This window comes from Acomys russatus, chromosome 13 (assembly GCF_903995435.1).
Source record: "Acomys russatus chromosome 13, mAcoRus1.1, whole genome shotgun sequence".
NCBI lineage: Eukaryota > Metazoa > Chordata > Mammalia > Rodentia > Muridae > Acomys > Acomys russatus.
The window spans coordinates 31,750,520-31,773,873 of NC_067149.1; the positions used below are offsets into that span (position 1 = coordinate 31,750,520).

The following is a 23,354-nucleotide window of genomic DNA, read 5'->3' on the forward strand; positions in this document are numbered from 1 at the left end:
GCTAATACATAGTCAGCCCCCTCTAATCTCAGCTTCTGCTCCTATGGATCCAGCAAACCTCAGGGAGAATTTATTGAAATGAAAATTTAGATTTACATTTTTCCAGACATGTACTGATTTTTCTTTGCATGAAGACTGATTTGTGTCTGTGTTTTTATATCTATGTCTTTATTATACATATTTTAACTGAAATGGCATTAGAAATACAGGATGAAAGAGAGATTAAATGTGCATTGTAAAAGACAGGGTATTGTGGTGGTCCTTAACCTGAATTCCATTGGTTGCTATGGAGACAAAGGAAAAGGCAGTAGCTAGACCTGCTACAGGGAAAGAAATGGGGCAGTTACATATAAGATACAGCAATTAACAGGCTTTGAAAACATTTTTTCATTATGTAACTATTAAGAATGAAATGACGATAGTATGAGGATAATTTTGGCCAGATTATGACCTCGTTGCAGTTAAAAGTCGTGGATCAAAGATCAGGGCTTTAATATAGGTAATTGCTCTCTTTCTCTGCTGTTGTAGAAATGAGTAAAATGAATTAGATTTCTTAACATCTTTTCCAGGCTGTTCTGAAAATACTTCGTCATCTGACCCCACTCTAGTCCTTCAGAGTTCATGAATAAGACCATTTTAAGCTTCCTTATTTGACAATGGATTTTATCTTAAGCTGACTGGAATTTTTATTTTCATATTGGTGGGAAGTTGGTGATTCTAGTTTTAGGGTTTTTGATCTCTAGGTTGTCGTGTTGTTATTTAATTTAATGAAGACCTTTCTTCGCAATGTTTAGTTTTCTATTTTTATAGTATCATATTTGAGTTTGGTAGGGAAGGGATAAGAGAAAAAGCCCAACAAATAGATTGATCCCATCAGTTATGCACACATGACAAATCCATTAACTAAATGAAATATCTGTGGCATAGGGTCTTGTTCAGTGACTTAGTCAACAAATCATTTTTAGTCTCCCTTCCTGTGCTAGCTATTGTCCTGGTTGTATTCCTCAGCTTTCTACCACTATGGCAAAACCCCTGAGGTAATCAACTTATAAAGAAATGTAGGTTCATTTGATTTTTTGTTGTTGTTGTTTTTTGTTTTGTTTGGTTGTGGTTTTTTGTTTTTGTTTTGTTGTTGTTGTTGTTGTTGTTTTGTTTTGTTTTGTTGTTGTTTTGTTTTGTTTTGTTTTGTTTGTCTTGTCCAGTACATGACGGGGTTAATATTATTGTTTTGGGCTAGAATTATGGAAGCATGTTATGATGGGAACATGTGCAGGAGTAAAATCTTCCTACAGCATGATCTAGGGAGCAAAGAATATGAGAAAAGGCCACAGTCTCATATTTCCTTTCAAGATTACATTCTGAGTAACCCGAAGATTTACCATTTGGCCTCGTCTGTCAAAAGTCCTAGCATCTCCCAGCAGAGTCCATGAATACATAGCATTGAACACCTGGGCATTTTGGGAATGCTTACTTAAGCCTTAGTGTTAGTGATTTGACATACCATAGCAAAACAAGAACGGCCACATGCTGCAGCTGTGAGTAGAGAGTGTGGAGATGGATGCTCTTTTTCCTTTTTCATCATTGAAGTTTAAACTGATGACATGAATGCTTATATTTTGACTCTCTAATAATAAACATCCTTCAGGTTTCTGAATAACTTTCTCCATGTGCTTTCCTGATCTGTCATAACCTGCACTACATATTCTGCCTTTTTAAAATTTAAGCTATTATTCATAGCTTCAGTTATTATAAATGAAAACAATCATAATTTAATGTTAGAACAATTTCAATATTCCCCAGTTTATCCAAGAGGACCTTCTAGACCAGTGGTCCTCAATCTAATGATGCCACCCAGTTCCTCAGGCTGTGGTGGGCCCCAACCATAACATTTTTGTCACTACTTCATAACCGTAATTTTACTGTTGAGACCCAGTGCTCTAGACAGACAATCATTGTCAAATACTTTCTCTGCTAAGTAAGAAGAGGTGCTTTTTTTCCTGAATATTGAGAAAATTGAAGTGATGAGTTTTCAGACAGCATCTGAAGTTGTAAGGCTCCAACAGAGTTTCTGTTTGCAGTTTGGCTGTATCTTGAATGAAGTGGGTAAGTCAGTTCCAGGTCATCTTGTCTATGGGATAGCTTTTCCATACAAATTGTCTTGGCTTCAAGAAGCCAGCTGTGAATGCAGATATTAAAATGTAACTCACATTCATAAGTGAATACTAGATATGGGTGCACTGTGTTGAACAATGGACGTAAAGAGGGCTTATCGGAGTACCATGAACAACAGGAAGTTGTCGAGTCTTTCACGTGCTGGTACAAGTAAGTCTACAGTATCCTTGTGTAGTCAGGAGGTTGATTTCATTCAGGCTGGGTCATAATGGGATTTCTGAGCAAGTGTGAAGCCCTGCTTAAGTAAAAATGATGAGTAGGTGGATTCTGATCCCTTCGCAGGTAGACCAATCAGGGTCAGGTCTAGTCTGGATGATTATGTTTTTCTGTTTATGGAGTGCTCCCTTGGAATCTAAGAGCAAGCTAAAGGAGTGGAATTGCCTCGTGTGAGCACAGACTGTTGCCTAAGACTAAACATATTGTATCTGTCCTTGATAAACAATGCTATGGGTGTAACTAGTGAATTGCAATCAGTCAGTCACTTTCAGAGTAGTTTTCAAGGGAAGTCATTTCTTTATCTGAGTTAAATTTGTCTCTATGGCGGCCGCTGTGTTGTGTAATTCAATTTCACGTTGTCCTCATTAGTTTTCACAAGAAACTTGACACAACCTGGAATCATCTGGGAAGAAAGAGCCGCACCTGAGCAATTGCCCAGATCATATTGGCCCATGACCATGTCTATGAGGGATTGTTTTGAATGATGACAGTTATAGGGAGGTATAGCCTACTCTGGGCTGATCAAATCCTAGGCAGGTCTAGGCTGTAAAAGAAAGCTGTCTGAGCATGGGCCAGAGGTAAGCACAGCACCAGCATCCTGCCATGATTTTTGCTTCAGTTCCTACTTGGGTTCTTGTCCTCATTTCTCTCAATAATAGATTGTGACCTGCACGTATACGTCCAGTAAACCTCTCCTCCCCAAATTCCTATAGTTCATGATGCTCATTACAGCAACATAAAGCAAAAGAGAGCATTTATTATAAATGTTAAAATGTTCCTGATCTCCAATAGTGAAGACTAGAAGTTTCAAGGTCAGCAAATAATAATGAACCAGTCCAGATTAATTAATTTCTTCACCAATATCTCTTCTGAGACCTTAAAATTAGGCAATATATAATCTTCCCTGTTTTCTGGTACTAATTTTGTCTTTCATTGAAAGCTGTTCTGAAGATTTACAGTGTGTGTTTAAGGGCTTGGTAGACGTATAAATTGTCTTTTCTTTTCCTTTATATTATGGATGGAGTAGATGTCCACTCAACTAACTACATGTTTATAATTTGGGGACTGGAAGTTTCATGATCTAAACTTAATAAATGTAAGGTTTCTAGCACTTCACTGGCTGCATTATCTGTCTGAATTATTGGACTTTTCTGCATGCTGAGGGAGCAGGTAAATAAAATATAAAAATAAGAACAAGCAAGGCTATCGTATTGAAGTTGGCCACAGTAACACGGCAGGAGGAAAGAGCCCATGGAGCAGGCACAAGAGTCAGAGACCCATTTGTTCTCAAAGTCAGAAATTTCACAAAAAAAATAATAAGCTAATAGCACAGACGACCTGGTGAAGACCTGTGGAAGCCCTATTCTTTCTGCTGAAGTCTGTCTGAGCTTATATTAGCATTGATTACCTGATTTGAGGGCCTTGTTCTCCTGGTGTCCTTCATCACCTCTTGGTCCTTAGAATTTTTCTGCCTCCTCTTCCACAGGATTTCATGATATCTGAGGAGAGGGATTTGATGGAGACCTCCCATTAAAACTTTTTCTCCAAATAATGTCTGGCTATAGGTCTCTCTATCTGTTCCCATCTCCTGGTCGAGGAAGCCTTTCTGATAATAACTGGAAAGAGTACTGAACTATGAGTACAGCAGAATATCATTAAAAGTCGTTTTTATTGATATTTTGGGTTTACCCTAGATCTCTAGGATGTCTAGTCACTGGTTCTTGGCTACCCAAGTAATGTTGGCTGTGGGTTCCTTCTTGTGGATGAAGCCTTAAGTAAAATCAGACCGTGTTTGGCTACTCTCTCACAAGTTTTGTGCCACTATTTCCCTAGTGTATTTTTCAGGCAGGACATATTGTAAGTCAAAGGTTTTGTCACTGGGTTGGTGACCATATTTTTCTTTTGAGAGCCTGAAGAGTACCTTCCTGTACCAAAGAGACTAGAACATAGGTGTGAGTTCTCCATAGGGGCACCAGCTCATCATCTCCAAGTGAATTTAACTATGAAAATCTTGTTCTCAGCAATGGGACCTCACTGTCATTTTTCAGAGAGCAACATTATATCCTAACAACAGCCTGGGTTCTTTGGGATTTCCTTGGGAATCATTTGTCCAAGAACTCAATTGAATGCAACCAATCTCACCACTGGAAGCCTTGCCTGCCTATGAGAGATGGTCAGTTGAGAGTCTGTATCTGCCATTACTAAGAGTCCTTATTAGGACTCTAATAGTCCCTATTAGAATATAAGAGTTCTAGGAAGTTTCCACTGCACTATGTTTCCACACCAGCTCCCAAATGTTCCCCCAATTCCAGTTACCTCTCCCTGCACTCTCTCCTTCCACCCCATCTGGCCTTCACCTGATTTCCTATTCCAGTCCCCACACACTCCCAATTTACCCTTAAAATCTATTCTATTTCTCCTCCCAGGGAGATCCCTGCATCTCCCCTAGAGTCCTCCTTTTTTTTTTTTTTCCTTTTTTTTATTAATTAATTTATTCTTGTTACATCTCAATGGTTATCCCATCCCTTGTACCTTCCCATTCTTCCCTCCCTCCCATTTTCCCATTATTCCCCTCCCCTATGACTGTTCCTGAGGGGGATTACCTCCCCCTGTATATGCTCATAGGGTATCAAGTCTCTTCTTGGTAACCTGCTGTCCTTCCTCTGAGTGCCACCAGGTCTCCCCCTCCAGGGGAGATGGTCAAATGTGAGGCACCAGAGTACGTGAGAAAGTCATCTCCCACTCTCCACTCAACTGTGGAGAATGTTCTGACCATTGGCTAGATCTGGGTAGGGGTTTAAAGTTTACCATCTGTATTGTCCTTGGCTGGTGCCTTAGTTTGAGCGGGACTACTCAGCTATTAAAAACAAGGAATTCCCGGAATTTGTGGATAAATGGATTGAGCTAGAAATGATCATAATGAGTGAGTTAACCCAGAAGCAGAAAGACTCAAATGGTATATACTCACTTATATCTGCATACTAGCCCAAGGGCCATGTCCCACGAAAGCCTTCACTTACCAGGAAACTGGGACAGAGGGGAGGACATCCTATTGAGTCCTCCTCTGTAACTAACCTCTCTGGGTCTATGGATTGTATCTTGGTTATCATCAGTTTAACGTCCAAATATTTCCTTATTAATACATATCATATTTATCTTTCTGTGTCTGTTACCTCACTAACATGATTGAATTCTAGTTATTTTGCCTGCAACTTTCATGATGCCGGTTTTTTAATCAGCCGATTAATACTCCTACCTGTAAAGGGGCCACATTTTCCTTAGTCATTCTTCGGTTAAAGAACATCTGGGTTGCTTCCCCTTTCTGGATTATTATGAATAAAGCTGCAATGAATATGGTTGTGCAAGTGTTCCTGTGGTAGGATAGAGTATCTTATGGGTACATGCCCAAGAGTGGTATTGTTGGATCATGAGGTAGATTAATTTCCAATTTTCTGAAGAACTACCATATTGGTTTCCATAGTGGCTATACAAGTTTTCACTTCCACCAGCTATGCAGGAGTGTTCTCCTTGCTCAACGTTGTCACAAGCATGAGCTGTCGCTTGTGGTTTTGATCTTAGCCTTTGGATAGGTATAAGATGGACACTCAAAGTAGTTTTGATTTGAATCCCCTTGGTGGGTAAGGATGTTGAACATTTCTGTAAGCGCCTCTCAATCATTTAAGTTTATGCTATTGTGAATTCTTTGTTTAGATCTCTATGTCATTTTTTATCTGGAGTTTTTTCTTTTTTCTTTTTTTTTTTTTTTGATATCTAGTTTCTACAGTTCTTCAACGTTTTAGATGTTAGTTATCTTTTAGATGTGAAGTTCTGTGATGGTTTGAAAAAGAATGGCCCTCATAGACTCATGTTTTTTAATGTTTGGCCATAGAGAGTGGCACCTTTAAGAGGTGTGATCACTTTGGAGTAGGTATGGCCATGATGGAGAAGGGTGTCACTGTTGAGATGGGCTTTGAGTTCTCCTATGCTCAAGCTATGCCAAGTGTGGCACATAGTCTCCTTCTGCTGCCTGTGGACCAAGTTGTAGAACTCTTGGCTCCTCTAGTACCATGCCTACCTGCACTGTACCATGCTTCCCACCATGATGATAATGGACTAAACCTCTGAAACTCTAAGACAGCCCCAATTAAATGTTTCTTATAAGAGTTTCTGTGGTTATGGTGTTTCTTCACAGCAATGAAACCCTAAGACAAGTTGGTAAATATTCTCTCCCATTCTGTATGCTGCTGATTTATCTGAATGACAGTGTCCTTTATCTTACAGAAACTTTTCAGTTTCATGGGGTCCCATTTACTACTTGTCGATCTTAGTGCCTGTGCTGTTGGTAGTCTGTTCAGTCTCCTCCTGTTCCATTGAGTTTAAGGCTATACAACAATTTGTCTTCTATCAAGTTCAGCGTATCTGGTTTTATATTAAGGTCTTTCATGCACTTGGACATGAGTTTTGTGCACAGTGATGAGCATGGATTTATTTGCATTATTCTACATGCAGACATCCTGTTTGACCAGAACCATTTGTCAAAGATGCTGCCTTTTTTCCAGTGTGTATTTCAGGCATCATTATAAAAAGTCAGGTGTTTTTAGATATGTAAATTTATCTGTGCATCGTCAGTCCAATTTCATTGTTTAATGTGTCTGTTTTTATGTAAATACAATGCAGGTTTTATTACTATAGCTTGACAGGATGACCTCCAGCACTTCTTTTACTGTTCAGGAATGTTTTCACTATCCTGAGTTTTTTTGTTTTTCCATATGAAGTTATAAATTGTCCTTTCAAGGGCTCTGAAGAATTGCATTGAAATTTTGATGGGGTCTGTATTGAATCTGTTGATTGCTTTGGAGTAGGATGGCCATTTTACTATGTTAATCCTACGAAATCATGACCATGGGAGATCTTTCCGTCTTCAAAATCTTCTTCAGCTTCTTTCTTCAAAAAGTTGAAGTCTTTCACCTTCTTGGTTAGAGTTATCTTAAGTTATTTTATATTATTTGAGGCTATTATGAAAGGTATTATTTCCAATTTTCTTTCTGAGTCCATTTCCCATTTAAATAGAGGGCTGGCTACTGATTTTTGTGAATTAATATTGTATCCAGTAACTTTGCTGGAGGTGTTTATCAGCTGTAGAAATTCCCCAGTGGAATATAGGGTCACCTATGTATACTACCTTATCGTCTGTACATACCAATACTTTGACTTCTTTCTTTCTGATTTGTATACTCTTGATCTTCAGTTGTCTTATTGTTCTAGGTAAGACTTCAAGCAGTATGTTGAATAGCTATGTATTTTAGTTAAAATTATTTTTGCAGAATTGTTTTGAGTTTCTCTCCATTTAATCTGAGGTTGTGTATAAACTTGTTGTAAATGGCCTTTATTATGCTTAGGTACTTCCCTTGTATCCCTATTCACCCCCAAACTTTAATCATAAACGGATATTAAGTTTTGTCAAATTGTTTTTCTGCAGTGAATGAAATGATCATATGTTTTTTTCTTTTAGTTTGTCTATATAGTTGATTACATTATTTGATTTTTGTATATTGAATATCTCTGCATCTCTGGGATGAAGCCTATTTGATCATGGTGGACTATCTGTTTGATGTGTTCATGGATTCAGTTTTCTATTATGTTATTGAGAATTTTTGCATAGGACTGACTTCGCAAAGTTGGATTTAAGAGTACTATGTGAGGCTAATTTTTAGACCTTCTTTTATAGGAAAAAAGTATAAACAAAAGACTTTGTAACATAAACATTTTGCAAATGAATTTTATAGAAGCAAATAGCAGGTTTTCTTGGTAGAGCATCTCAAAGTGCCTTGACAGAACACCATATCATCTCAGAATAAAGTACATGTGAGTTAAACTTGAATTTTTTAACAAACAGAAACAATTTATTCTAACCTTATAATAAAAAAAAACAACTAAACAATTCAGTGCCCCATATCCTTTTTCTCACATTTACCCTACAAAGGTAAATATAATTAAGAATCTGGTGTGATGAGGCTTCCTGTAGAGCTTTCCTCTCTCTGTGCCTCTGTTTCAAGCACAGACAAGAGAAGGTCTGCAGGCAGACTCATCACAACAAATTCTTAATTATATTGACCTGTGTAGGGTAGATATGAGAATAAGATATGGGGCACTGAATTTCCTAGTTACTCTTGTTTTCATATAACAAAAGGAATATAATGAGTGATTAATAGCATAGAAAATACTGATGATATATTAAAAGTGAGTAGCTCATGGTGATCATTTTTCCAGGTGTTCCAAAATTCCCAAAAGAAAAAATTGAACCCATGGATGTAGAAGAAGGGGATTCCATTGTCCTACCTTGCAACCCACCCAAAGGCCTCCCACCTTTGCACATCTATTGGATGAATATTGGTAAGTAATGTTTTGTTCATTAACTGAGGTCACTTTAATTCCATGAATTATGTATATAACACAATGAAAGTAATTACTCATGTGTGGTTGGTTACGCTGTAGAAACAAATTAATTTCAAAAGTAGATACATTTGAAATTCCATTATTCCTCCTAAATATAAACTACAATATGAAGGCACTATAAGATCACTATGTCCCTTGATTTTACAGTATTAAAGGGGGTTATTCATATGCTAGGACATGCCAGTGAAAAAGCGTGCCTCCACAGTCCTTCTCTTTGGAATGTAGGCTAGGTCAGAATTGAAGCAACTTGGGTTGTGTTGTTGGTTTAGTTTTACAGTTTTAGCTAGTTCTACCTGCTAAAAACAATGACCTACAAAATTTTCAGTGTCAGCCTTTGTGTTTACTCTTCCAAAACACTTTGGTGATTCCTGACGTGAAACATCTACTTGCAAAGCCCGTTCTGTCACATGCTTCCGCACTGCCCTCTGGGTGTTTCCTCATTGTACTACATAGGCAAATCATATTTGTACTGCATTCAGAGGGGAAGTGAGTAAAGCAGCTCTTATATGCAGCCAAAGCATATAGCTTTCATGCATCCTAGAATTAGACAGCTGCATGCAGTGCAGGGTGATCAATGGTGCAGGCATCAGTTTTGAGGATCACAGTTTCAAAGAAATAGCATCCACAGAAAATAAAGATAGCAACTCTTTGTTATATGAACTGAACAGTTTTCAGCTAAGCCAAAGCAAAAGTAGAGGCCACTTGGTAAGTAGAGATGGAGCACCCAGGCTGGCAGTCTATCTGTGAGACACTTGGCCTTCCACGGATTTCACTGTTGCTTATTTTTTAGCTGTTTGCTTGCTCACTGCTCTTGTATTAAGACCAGACTGTCTAAAAATAGGAAAAGCAAACAAGAAACATCATAATACAAATCACAGGAAAGAAATAAAAATGAGAATGTCTGGTGCAACATTGTGTGGAGTGGCAGCCAATTTCAGTGACAAGGCTTTTCTTTTCCTTGCAGAATTAGAACACATTACTCAAAATGAACGAATGTATATGAGCCAAAAGGGAGATCTGTACTTTGCAAATGTGGAGGAAAAAGACAGTCGGAATGATTACTGTTGCTTCGCCGCATTTCCAAAATTAAGGACAATTGTACAAAAAATGCCAATGAAACTAACTGTGAACAGTTGTAAGTTCAGATAATTTATTCTTCCTTCACTCGTGCTGAATGCAAATATACATAATTTCATTCTTCTTGCCGAAGCCATTTAAAGCTGGTTGGTATTTCCCGCCATTGTTTTGTTTAACTCTAGAGACTTCATACAGATGATCTAGACATCTGCAGCTGCAGATCCACAGTAGCTCTGACTCTGGCAGCCAGAAAATCAAATCTCAATTCACAATACGAATGTGTTTCATTTGGTGTCTGCTGGATCTTCTCATTGTCAGTGAGCACAAAGCACATCTCAGGCACGGGCTCATCGTGACCTTGGATAAATTAGCAGGCTGGGAGGGAAGGAGACCAAAATTGAGTCAAAAGAAAAATCATATATATATATATATATATATATATATATATATATATATATATATATATATATATATATATATTCACATCAAGCTTCTTTTTTTTTTTTTTGTCTTTCCCAAATTGGCAAAGTTATCTGAATTGATTTTCGATTTCCTCCTTGCTTCTGTGAATGCATGTCTGCATTCCCTAAAGGGAAGCAGTAATTAGTGAGAGGCAAAGTGGGAAGATTCAAAGGCAAAGGATAATCGCAGCAGCTTTCTGGCTGAATAATTGGTCCTGGTAAAGCAGAAGGGTGGCATGACCATTTCATTGTCTGATGTGGTCCATGATTGGTCCATTATGTTGTGTGCATACAATGTGTGGGGTCATCCTTATGAAGCCTTTCAGTAGCTTGAAATCATTGTCATAATAGAGTCATCACTTGTCTCTTCATAACTTCAAGTTGAAGCTCCATATTTAATATATATGTACATATAAATCTGTGTATATATACATATATATGTATATAGTGTAAAATTGTATTGCCATAGACAGTACACAAATGGGCATGGCTGTACTTCATTTTGTAATTTTCCTCAAATAAATACATGACTTTATGTACTTTCTTGATGTCAGCATCTACCATTATGTTTGTATTGGTTTCTTCCATCTTTTTTGTTTCAGTAAAGCATGCTAATGGTTCAAGTTCATCCACAGAAAATAGTACCCATGGTAAGTTGGCCATATTGAGACTTTGGGCATCGGTTTTTACCTTTAGTCATTCATTGTCATCTCAGTTTGATTTTTTTCCTTTATGTATTATTCCAAGAGTTTATTAGAAAGAATGCCAATATTTCTTCTGTCAAGTAACCCTTTAACATATAAGGTTCTATTATCACAGTCCTTTAGAATTTATGCAAAGAGATATGTAAACATGTGTATGATCTTAACATGTGATATTTAATTATATCTGAGGAACATATATAATTGTAGTTTTCTAATAGGTCAGAAATGGCACAGAAGGTTGATAGAGGTTCAAGACAACTAGACAAACACTGGGTTTCAGAAAGTTAAGTGACTCATTTTTACTTGGAAGACTTGTCAGAACAGTTGATGAACTTCTATTCAATCTCACTGAAAAAGAAAGCAGTTTTCAAAAGATCTCCAATTTTCTTGCCTATAGAATCTTGGAAATTTTATTTATTTTTCCTATAAAACATCCATCAGAGCTTGCATTTTATCTAAGATGCTTGAATTAATATCTGAATTAAATAATGAAATAAATACCCTTTACATTATGTGGACTGGGGCCTTCATTAGTATTTCTAATATACTGCTGAGGCCATCACAAGTGGATGAGGGCTCCTTTTAGAGTACCATTTCTCATATGCTGACTCATCCCCAGCATCATTTTCTGTAAGATTAGTAATCTATGTATACATCTTCAAGTACTATAAAACAAACAAAACAACATTGCATAAGGTACATATTCAAAAGTCATCTCTACTATATAAATACATTCAAGGAAATGCAAAGCACACTGTACTACACTTCCTGCATCTTACACATTCTCTTTGGATAGAAGGATGTCAGCTATTTACTTTATTTCCACAAAAATTAAAGTCACATTGGCAGTGGATATTAAAACAAATTTAACTTTTGGAAAAGAAATCAAAATATAGTGTGAATGAAGTGTCCTAATTAGTCATCATATTTCAAAATTGCTGAGAAGAAATGGAACTTTCCAGTTTGTATCTAGTGGGGAGACTTATTATGAATCATTTCTTAAAACAGTATGTATCCTTAAGGATCTGAGACTAGAAGGAATTTACTGAAGAGCGAAATAAGTTTATGAATGCCTATTGTCTACTGTAAGTTTCCTCAGTCTGCATTCTCAAAGAAGTACCCCCAGAAGCTGTGTTTTTTGAAGAAATCCTGTCGAATACTTAGATCAATAAATTAAATAGACACATAAAATAAAAAATATCAAGATGTGGTCAAACTGTAGAATACAAAGTCAGACTATCAATTAACTTTTTGTCTGAAAAGGGACAGGTGGTATACCTTGTGACATTTGTAAAAGCTGGAAAAGAAACGGAAAAACACATGCTTCCTCCATTGAGAGAAGTCTATTTAAGAGGAAGTGCACCACAATATATATATATATATATATATATATATATATATATATATATATATATATATATATATATATACATAAAAGATGTGAAATTATGCTTTACAAATGACTTGGTAAGCAGGGTGCAGTGATCCATGCCTGTAATCCCAACACTCGGGGAGGCAGAGGCTGGCAGAGCTCTGTGAGTTCAAGACTGCCCTGGTCTCCAAAGTGAATTCAGGACAACCAAAGCTACATAACAGAGACAAGCTGTCTCAAAAAATCAAACCAAAGCAGCAACAACAACAACATCAAAAAAAATGGTACCATAGACTCTTGCAGTCATTAGAGGAGAGGGAAGTGACTCTTCTTTTTTGTGTTCCAGCAAATTCCATCAAGCAAAGGAAACCCAAACTTCTGTTGCCTCCTGCACAAAGTGGCAGCTCATCCTCAATGACTTTCCTCAAAGGGGATACCCTGTTGCTGGAGTGTTTTGCAGAGGGCCTGTGAGTACCCTGGCTTCTGGCCAGACCTTCCCCCATCTAGTGTTACAAAGACAGAGAAATCAAGACATTGCCACATGCATGCTCTTAAGTTATTACATTACATAGACAAATTCTGTCCATGTATCTCTGGAGAAACACATTTGTGCTTTCTTATATAGAATTAAGGCTGCAACTGAATTGACTTATAGATCAATTATCTTTATCATCTTTATCATGTTATCTATCGGGAATGCAGGAATAAAGGCAAACCTCAGCATGTGCATTAGTATTCACCCATCTTTTGTAAGCCATACTTTCTCTCTATTTTCTTGTCCCACCACATTTTATAAGGTACCAGCGCCAATGTGATTATACTATAGGAAGGCATGGCCTATCCTCCAAGCCAAGTCCAGCCACCTATTTTCAATAAGCTGATTAAAAGAATAAAGTTAATCAAGGAAAACAAACAAAAATATTTAAGCAACATTCCCGTATTGGACAGTGGGATAAAATGATCTGGAGACCCCTCTCAGGTCTGTGTTCTGATACTGAAGTGAGGTAAAGTTTAAATAGAGGTCCAAGGATGTGTACACGGAAGAAAACCCAGGTGTGGTCCAACATGCTGCTGACTCATCAACCATTGTCTAGATTTCAATCTCATCGTATTTGGTGGAATAACAGGTTGTTAGAACTCTAAAATCTCTTTCCAGAGGACACCAGTTCCCCCTCTGAATGGCCTATTTTCTTTCACCCTGCATAAGATTCCCAGGTAAATTTCCATTTCTTTGAGGTTTCTGTGGCCTGGCAGGCTCATGAGATTCTCTTCAGTTTTGCCAGCCCACTACACTACTCTCTTTTTAATTTCCAAGAGCCTTTATTTTTATTGCCCGTCCTTTGTTTTGTGCAAAAGCAGATCTGATCATGAAATTTCCTGGGAAACAGACATCAAAATCTGGTCCCTTGGGTTATCCTTACATATCCAACTGCAATGTCATGTTTTATTTCTTCCACCAAAGGCCCAAGGGTTGACATTTTTGTCATCTCCTAAAATTCTTGCCTTAGCTGAGTGACTATTGTACATTTATGTAACTGTGGCCAAGGTCATATGGGCACCCGTTTCTACAAGTATTCCCACTGACTTGACAGTCTCCTATCACAAATGCTCTGGAGAAAGGCATTCCATCTTCCAGTTTATTAATTTGAGATGCAATCATTTTGCAAATAATGGAAGTCTCTTTAATCAGCTAGGATTTGAAATGCATTAAATTTCATTACATTAAATAGTAATTAAGAGGAGAAATAAATAAAATAAAATTCACCTTTGTTCATAATTCAGGGAAACATTTGAATGATTTGCTTTAAATTAGATTGTGAAGAAAATTAATGGTTTAAAATTATTGTACAACTTCTATACTTTGCACATTTCTCTTTTCAGCCATGTTGCTCACAGCCTTAAATCACCAATGTTCAGTAATACTTTATTACAATATGTTGTCACATGACCTCTATAGAGATAGTTTGGTCTCTGTGTGTTTTTTAAAGACTTGTCTTTTTTATGTGCATGAGTATTTTGACTTATAGTATGTCTGTGCACTAGATGTGTACAGTGCTCACAGAGCCAGGAAGAGGCAATAGAGTCCCAGAGGGTTGTGAGGCACTGCGTGGATGCTGGCAATTACACAGGTCATCTGCCAGAACAGCCAGTGCTCTTACCGACTAAGCCTTCTCTGTAGTCCTGGTCTGTCTTTTCCATGAGAAGATCAAAGTCTTGCCATCTGCTGTTACTCGTGGGTAACCACCTGGTATTGGTGTCTATTTATAGTAGTGGAAATTAAATTCTTTCAGGCTTTGTCATTATTCGGCTTAAACCTTTGAGGGACTTTCCTCCTTCATTTCCTGCCAATGACATCATTTATTTCCTGAGGTGATTGGCATCTTTTCAGAATTGTGTTCCACTTCCAGAAATTCCCTCGTGTGGCCTTGTAGGGACTGGGATGTTGCGAGGCACAGAGGAGAAAGAAAATGGATGTCCATAAGAGTTGTTGCTCTTTGAAGAGGAAGAATCCTGAAGCTCTGTCAGAAGCACTTTCCCCTCATAATTGGTTTGAGTTGAGCTTTCCATTTTGTCTGTCTGGTCTTCCTTTGAATGAAGACAATCGTACCAAAACGAATTGCGAGAGGGCTTACCACCATGGTAGTTATTTGTCCTCTACACCCTTAATTCATGTGGTCTCCCAACATTCCATGGCTTAATTATTCCCACTTGCAGGTTAGACAAATATAGCACACAGTGAATCAATAGTGCTTCTCCAAGCTGAATGGAACCTGAAGCTCATGCAACCCACAAACTCCTCTAAGTATAACTCACACCAATATATTATTTTAACCAAATGAACCCTTTGGGTTGAAACAGGAAAACCAGTAAGAACCATTGCATCTACTCTGAGGTGTTTTCATAAATTACACATTTTAGTAAATAATAATAATTTAAAAATGTCTGGGCTGCTGGTTAAAATGCCTTCTGTGCAACCTTGAGGACCTGAGTTTGAGTTCTCCGCACTCTAAAAGTCAGACATGACCGCAACCTTGTATCCCTGGCAGTGGGGGAAAAGCAACTAAGGTGGCAAGTGAGAGAGCAGAACACCAGAAGTCTTCCTCTGGCCTGTGCTTTTATGCACATGTGTGTACAAACACACACACACCACTCCCCCCACACACACCACTCCCCCACACACATATTGATTATATTTATTAAGTCAGGGAATCTTCTGGAGAGATACGCGGGTTGGAAAGCGTAGAGTTTATAGATTTCCTGAGGATGGAGAAGAGTAAAATAATATTTTGACTCTTAATAGGAAAGAAAGGTGTTTACATCCCTGCCATCTTCCCATCTGTGAGAAGATGCTGTTTTAATAATTCACATTCACACTGTGTGAAATGAAAGCAGACTTATCATGAGTTTAAGGATATATGCTTTCTATGGATCCTGTATTTTTAATCAAGAATCAGAAGAAAAATTACCCACCTAAGAACTGAAGCAAATATTAGAAGTTACAAAGTAATGTGCTTATATGAAAAATAAAAGAAAACAAAACAAAACCAAAAAACTGTTAAACAACACATATTTCTTCAACCTGTCCTTGCTTTCATTCTGTTAGCAAGTGCTCCTTAAAACTAAAGCAAGCAAGCAAACAAAGCAGAACTGTCCAGAATATAATAGAAACTAGCCTAGCTTAATAAACCATGCCTACTTGTGATGCCATGTTAATTTAATGTAAATCATTTAATTTGATTATAAAAAGTGAGGAGAGTTAGAGAAATAATTTCTTTCAAGAACAGATGTAGAAGATGAATTTGAGGAAAGTGAGATGCTTGTGTTGCTAAAGTACAGACCAGTGAAAACCTTGTTGGGAGTGAATATGGTCCAGGGCAGCCTGTTACTTGGCAGATTGCCATTTTGACAGCCGGTATAAAAAGCAGCAGGTAGGAGATTTTTACTCTGAGTACTGTTTGTGGCATGCTCTCTAGAATTCAAACGCTAACGGTTATACTCCCACATGTGTCCATCTGACTGCAGTGACCCTTTCCTGAGGACATGTGCCACAGGATATGTGGTTGGTCAATAAAAAGGGTGTTGTTACAAATCTGTGCTGTTAATTCCTTCGGACTTGAGAGAAAATAGCAAGTATTTGTAAAAAGAACTCCATCTTCCCTTCAAATATAATTGTTTCCTAATAATTGAGCTATTTTTATCCATTTTATGTGTGAGCAAGTTATTTGAAATAACCTTAACAATCAATTTGAGACAGTTGAACTGTTGGAGCTGGACAGATACTCAGTGGATAACATGCACTGACTGCAGTCTTAGGGGATACAAAGCTTTTTCTGGCCACTAGTCATCAGACATGCATGTGGCGCACATATATACATGTAGACAAACCACTCATAAACATAAAATAATAACAAATACATTTTGAAAATGTATTTATTGCTGCCAAATGGAAAGATTGATCACAAGCGTAAGACCATGCAATAAGGATGGATTCTTATTTGTTTGTCTGTTTGTTTATTTATTTCACTTTATATCCCGAAGGCACCCTCTCCCACCTTTTCCCGCTTTCTCGCCTTCCCCTCTCCTCAGAAGAGAGAAGCTCCCCGTTACCAGCCCACCACTGCACATCCAGTTGAATCAGGACTAAGCACATCCAAGCAGAATCAAATAGAAGCCACTAAGAAAAAAATATAAATTTTTAAGTCTGATAAGTGTTATTTAATCATCTTCTTGGTACTTCTGTTATGATGCTGGTAAAATGAGGCCAGTAAGACCTCTCACCTTTAGAGCTTTCTCAGAGTATTAACTAGTAACCAGGAATGTGGTAATTCACTGAACAATGTGTTTTCCTGTCTCGTAGGAGGAAAAAGCCAAGTAGTCCCCAACTTATAGTTATTTACCAGTGACATTACCAAGTAACAGTAGTCATAGGTTGTCACTGCTCCACCCCCAATTTTGAGATGGGATTTTTCTTCAATCTGTTTGAATTGGCCCTCACTCCTAATTTCCCTTCATTGTGAGGCACGTGACAGAGGTTATCCTCACCTTTTGTTTTGCTTTCGATTGTTTTGATCTGGTGAGCCCATCTCCTAATGCTTGAGAATTAGGGAGATTCCAGGCTCTTCTCTCTTTCCCTCTGTTTCACACAGAGGAGGAAAGCAAGGTCTGTGCTGGGTGCTCCAAGCTGCCCCAGAATGAAAGAGCTGCTCCTACATCCAACCCACGCACCTGGCTCCACCCCTGAGCCACTTTAGCCAAAATTGGCTTCATTAGGATTCAACGGGAAATTGTTGCTTGCCTCTGCTGGCCTGTGGAGCCTACTGTGCCAAGTTGTTGAAAGTCACACAGGGAGAAGAGCTGTTGATCCCTGACCACGGGGAGAATTCCACACTTGACAAATATCTTTTAATATTATTTCTTTGGATTTCAATTATTCATCATGCGTAGAGCTTCATTGACTGGGCAGTCACGTGGAGTCAGCCCCTTTAATGTAGGGGACAAGATTCCTAGGGAGTAGACTATTAAAGGGGCTTATGATGGCTGTGCCTGTTCAACTCTGACACTTCCCATGCTGGTGTGTCCATTGGTAAGTCTGGTCAAACTCGGTGAGTATATAAAGTCAACATGGTAGTAGGTGCGCCATGAGAGATTATTTATAGTTGATGTTTATTTATCTATGCATTCATTATATTTCTTGCAGACCAACCCCAAAGGTCAAATGGGCCAAACTTGGTAGTGAACTACCAGCAGGAAATGAAACAGAAGTAACAGAAAAAAACATGATGAAGATAGAAAACATCTCCTACCAGGACGAAGGACATTATCGCTGTACAGCCAACAATTTGTTGGGAAAAGCCAGTCATGATTTCCATGTCATAGTAGAAGGTATATCCTCCATTTGGATTTTAATTTTCTACTTCAGAGAGAAAAATAAGTGCACATAACTCACAGACTTGGTCTCAGCTGTGTTTGTGTGTGTGTATGTGTGTGTGTGTGTGTGTGTGTGTGTGTGTGTGTTTGTGTATCAAAGTTGATCATTGGTTTGTGAGTTTTCTTGTAGTGAGGGCACTGAGTAACACTACATTTAATTAATCAGGCTTGTAATTTATTTCCTCAAACCATATGGAAGGCACAAATGCCAAGAAGAAAGCTCATGTTAGGGGAATGAACGTATACTATTTCCAGGGTCAGTTTAAACAGTCATTAAACCTACCCTCCTGTAAGGTTTTATTGCATGAAATGATTTTTATTATAGTGCACACATGATGCTTATAAATGAGGTCATGATCACAAAATCAAACATTATGCAAGGACCGTAGAAGGTGATTTGGAGTGCTTGATAATCGTGTCACTCAGCTGCTATGTTTATAGTGCTCAGCTTCTTTCTTCTACTCCTTGGGTTCTCTGTGAAAGAAATGAGAGTGTCAGATGATTGTCTTAGCTTTATCCTCATTCCAGCATTTTGTGTTCTGTACCTGGTATTCAATATATCACTTACACTGAAATACAAAGAGACCCATATTATACAAATATTAATTTTCTTATCAAACAGTACCAAAACACATTATGTTCATCTTTTCTCCCTGTAAAAACTGAACATTTCTAATTAACTGAGATTTTTCAATTCTTTTTCTTCTTTTCTTGTAATTGAGAAAGTCTGTGATGGTGACATTACTCTCATAAAGTAGCAGCCACAGAAATTAGATATCTGGGCTGTGGCTGTAGAGCAGAGGTTGGGAGGTTGCCTGATCCTGCTGTGAATTTGATTGGCAAAGACTGCTTCTTGTCGGTTGGGTCACACTTAGGCTTTCTCTCTGTGCTTTACTTAAACTGTATCACTCAGATGAGTGGAGTGGATGCTACCTTGTACCTTTGTGCTTATTTAGGGCTCTGTTGAGTTAGCTATGGAAGATGATCATCTCTTCCAGGCTGTTGGTTGATGAACTAGGGCTGTAGGGTCTCCGTTAATATTCTGATAAAATTCACTTTTAAAGCTTCAGCTTGTACAAGGGCACTTCAGTGATATTCTTTTTTTTTTTTTTTTTTTTTTTTACTTAGTGGGAAAGAAAAGATACCCAGACCAAATTTCATTCACAAGTAAATGTTATAATAATTGACTGAATCATGTCCTTATTGGACTAACAATCATAGCTTTTCTATACTATTTTCTTATTTGAAGAGAGAACAGGAAAACAGAAAAGGGAATTCAATTTTTGGATCAACAAAGCAAAACCTGTATAGGAGAGAACACAATGTTAGACATTAACATCAACATCTGGCAGTAGTAATATATTCCTCTGACAATAAATTATTCAAAAATACATTCGGAAGTTTGAGAGACATGTCTATAATTTTAGACATTATTTAACACTTCTCTATAATTTGACTAAATCTTCTGATGGGGATATTTTTCTTAGCCCTTGTGTTTCTCAAGTACACACACACACACACACACACACACAGACACACACATACACACATGCACACACACACAGACACACACACATACACACATGCACATACACACACATACACAAGCACACACACACACACACACACACACACACACACACACACACACACACACACACTGAACCAGACATGCATAATTATTAGCTGCTTCTCCTCCGAGTTGCTGACTGTTAGAAATCCTTCCAGATGGCTGCTGCTCTGCTACGGTAGCTGAATATTTTAACAATCTGGCCTCGGTTTTCTTGGCTATTAAGACCAAAGCTTTCAAAAGAATTGCAAATGTGGCAAAAAATATTATACAAGTAAAATTAATTATGCAACTTAAAATGTTGACTGTAGGATTCCAAAAGTATATAGGTTTCTTGAATAATTCTCTTCATATTTGTTAAAACAGCTATTAGTGATGCTGAGAAGTAAATATTGTTTTTATGAATATTATTGAATCATTTCGCTTTCGTGAGTAAATACTCAGAAGCATGATTCACCTTCTCCTCACACATGCATGCTTTCAAGAAATGTTTTCCTAACTAAAAGGAAAAAAACAGAACTTGAAAGGTCAATAGTCATCAGGAGACAGGAGTTGGTCTTGGTTACATTTTTTGTATCCTTGTATAGTCCTTTTTCTTTTCATCCTTTTATTTAGAAACCTGAATTAAATCAGAACTGTCGTGTGGGGAGAAAGCAGTTCTATCATGTATTCTGAGATCCTAGTCCATTGTGAAAATAACCTGTGCAGCTACGTTCAAGCCTAGTTTGCATCCTAATCTGTCTGTCATTTTTTCTTTTCTATTCTGAAGTTCAAATTCCAAGAACTTGTACTTTAAACTATAGCAGCCTAAATACGTAATCAGATTGCAAGTCAAATACCATGTTTTGCATGAGAAAAACAGTGGTGGTGTCTTCAATAGACAGAATCATACTTTCTGGATACCTACAATGTGGATTATTACGTATACTATAACAAGAGGTGTAGTGAGGATTTAGGGAAAGCTCGGTGGGGGAAAGAAGCTTTCTGCAACACTGAATTGTAGCTCTAGAGTCTACATGAAGATAAAAGAAGAAAACTGATTCTCTAAAGTTGCCTGCCACAGGTGCACTGTGGTGGCACACACTCAGATGATAATAATAAAGACAAAAGATACGTAAAAATATCACATGAAACATAATTCCTGACATCAGAATATCAGCTACACTTAAATTGATAATATAAAAAGAAAATCCCCCGCCAACAGTTTTTATGTTTCCCACTTTAGAATCATATCAATCTGTTGAATTTTAAAAACATAATATGAATTATTTTTGCACACACAGGCAACCCGGCATGCCCTGCAGTGCCAAAAGGCCATAAGCTGAAACTCAGTCCAATCACTGACATCATGAACAATAGCTTATTTTGAGTTAATAAATGTATTCCTAAGAAGTTGTAGAATGCTTACTTAATGTTCACTAAGGCTTCGTTCAACCCCAGCACACATAAACTGGGTCTGATGGTACACTCCTGTATTCCAGCACTTGGGAGGTAGAGGCAGGAGAATCAGCCGTCTATTGGTTATCCTTAGCCACATAGCAAACAGAGACCGGACTGACATACATGAGCTCTTGTCCCACAAAAATCAACAATATAATGATTAAGTAGACATCTGTTATTTTTTCAAAAATTACTAAAAATGTCCACGGTGTTACATGTTTCATAGATATCAAATTTTCTCTGCTGTTTTGTTTTGGGTCTCGTAGTAAACACTGTTCACTTGCTTATAATGTCAGGATTCGTGTATTGGCATCTCCATTTTGGACACCATAAATTGAATTTATTATCTTTCATTTTGTTTATAATTATGACTAATTGGGTCAAGTTTTAGCCTTAGTTACTTTTATCAGCCATCACATATGTTAGGCATGTGGAGAAAAAAGTGGGGCATCATGGTTTCTTTACCTGCATTTCAGGCTTCCCCATCCTTTTCTGGAACCCATTGACTAGCTCTTACCCATCATGCAGGTGTGTGATGTGAACTTTGGTAAACTTCTGCCAGTTCTTTGACCCTGCATGGTAGCTTCCCTGAGTTTCCTGTCAAGCTACCATCCTCAGGCTAACAACAATGTCTTTTGTGATGCAAGTAACAGTTGAATAATATGTTCATTAAATTTATGTCATGTGAAAGTAAATGACCAGACAGTGAGAACTATTTCCCATCCAAGGTGCTTTAGGTTTTTTATTTCATATGTCTTCTTAAGTCTTTAGATATTTATTAAATGGTACTTAAAAAGCTACCCAATGCATACATCTGTTCTGAGCCCGACACTGTGCAAAACCAGGAAGAACCAAGACAGTGAGCCTCATCCTTGGCTCCCTAGAGATAACTAGTCTAAGGACTCTCAGTGCTGACTGCTAAATTGAACTATTGACTATTCAGCCAGTGATGTCAACAGGGAGAATCTCAGCCTTGGCTGCACTTAACACAGTCATAGCCAGGTTTGAAGTTTCTCTGTAGTTTCATGACAGTGTCTACATCAGCTCAGGACCCAGTGGCTTAAGGACAAAAGGGAGAGAAACACCCACATGAGTGCAGAAGTGTTTTTAAAACTTATGAAGAAGGTCCAAGCTAATGTATAGTAATTATTTCTATCAACTACCCAATGTGTGAAACTTCCTGAGTCAGTTGATAGACGGGGATGGGGGTGGAAGTTCAAAGACTCAATTGTACAGCTGCACTGACCTCGACTTCTAGCCTTCATGCATCAGACGTCAGTGAATGAGGAACTGCCTCCATAGCTATGCATCTCCAAGCTGTTTCCCCCATAGGGTCTGTAGTGAGGCACACGGAGTGGCAAGAGTAGGAAATGAGGATGATTTCTCCAAAGCTCAGTATTATTTTGAAAAGGTCAAAGGTTAGATGAGGCGATATCTCACCTCTTCACCTGATCCTATCAGTGATGTATCTTCAACATGTGTGTTCAAAGATATATTCATAACAAACGTCAATTAAATTCTTGGACTGAGAATAGTGATTAGACAATTGATTTTATACAGAGGGAATGAAGGAATATTTTCATTACAGGATCTTTATTGTTGCACAGTTGGAAAGGAACAGGCATAGTTTCCACTACGAACACAATGGTTTGCATCATAATGGAGCCTCCCGCTCTAACTTGCACATATTGAATTTTGCTGTGGTTATATAAAAAGTGGGAAAAAAAATTAAAAGGAGAAGGCATAGAGAGATGTTTTAGTGTTTAGGAGCATGTGATGCTCTTTCAGAGGACCTGAATTTGGTTCCCAACACATATGTTGCCCATCAGTACATATAAGACCGCCTACATATATAAAAAATAAACCTTTAAAAACCAGTGCCATATAGGCACCCTTCCCTTCAGAAATTTAGGCCATTGAACTTTATGATAAATGCCTCAATGTTTTTAGATTAATCT

The 23,354-nt window shown here is 37.8% G+C and overlaps 1 protein-coding gene across 3 annotated transcripts in view; it reads left to right on the forward strand.

The window, feature by feature from the left end:
- The window catches only part of Chl1 (cell adhesion molecule L1 like), an 81,347-nt gene that overhangs the window by 10,053 nt on the left and 47,940 nt on the right, over positions 1 to 23,354 (forward strand). For 2 of the 3 annotated variants that reach the window (XM_051155003.1, XM_051155005.1), the window contains exons 4-8: positions 8,659 to 8,781; positions 9,809 to 9,979; positions 10,985 to 11,032; positions 12,805 to 12,925; positions 18,157 to 18,341. In XM_051155003.1, coding sequence (XP_051010960.1) covers positions 8,659 to 8,781; positions 9,809 to 9,979; positions 10,985 to 11,032; positions 12,805 to 12,925; positions 18,157 to 18,341 — 648 coding nt within the window. The remainder of the gene's footprint in view (positions 1 to 8,658; positions 8,782 to 9,808; positions 9,980 to 10,984; positions 11,033 to 12,804; positions 12,926 to 18,156; positions 18,342 to 23,354) is intronic. The other variant, XM_051155004.1, reaches the window with a different exon arrangement.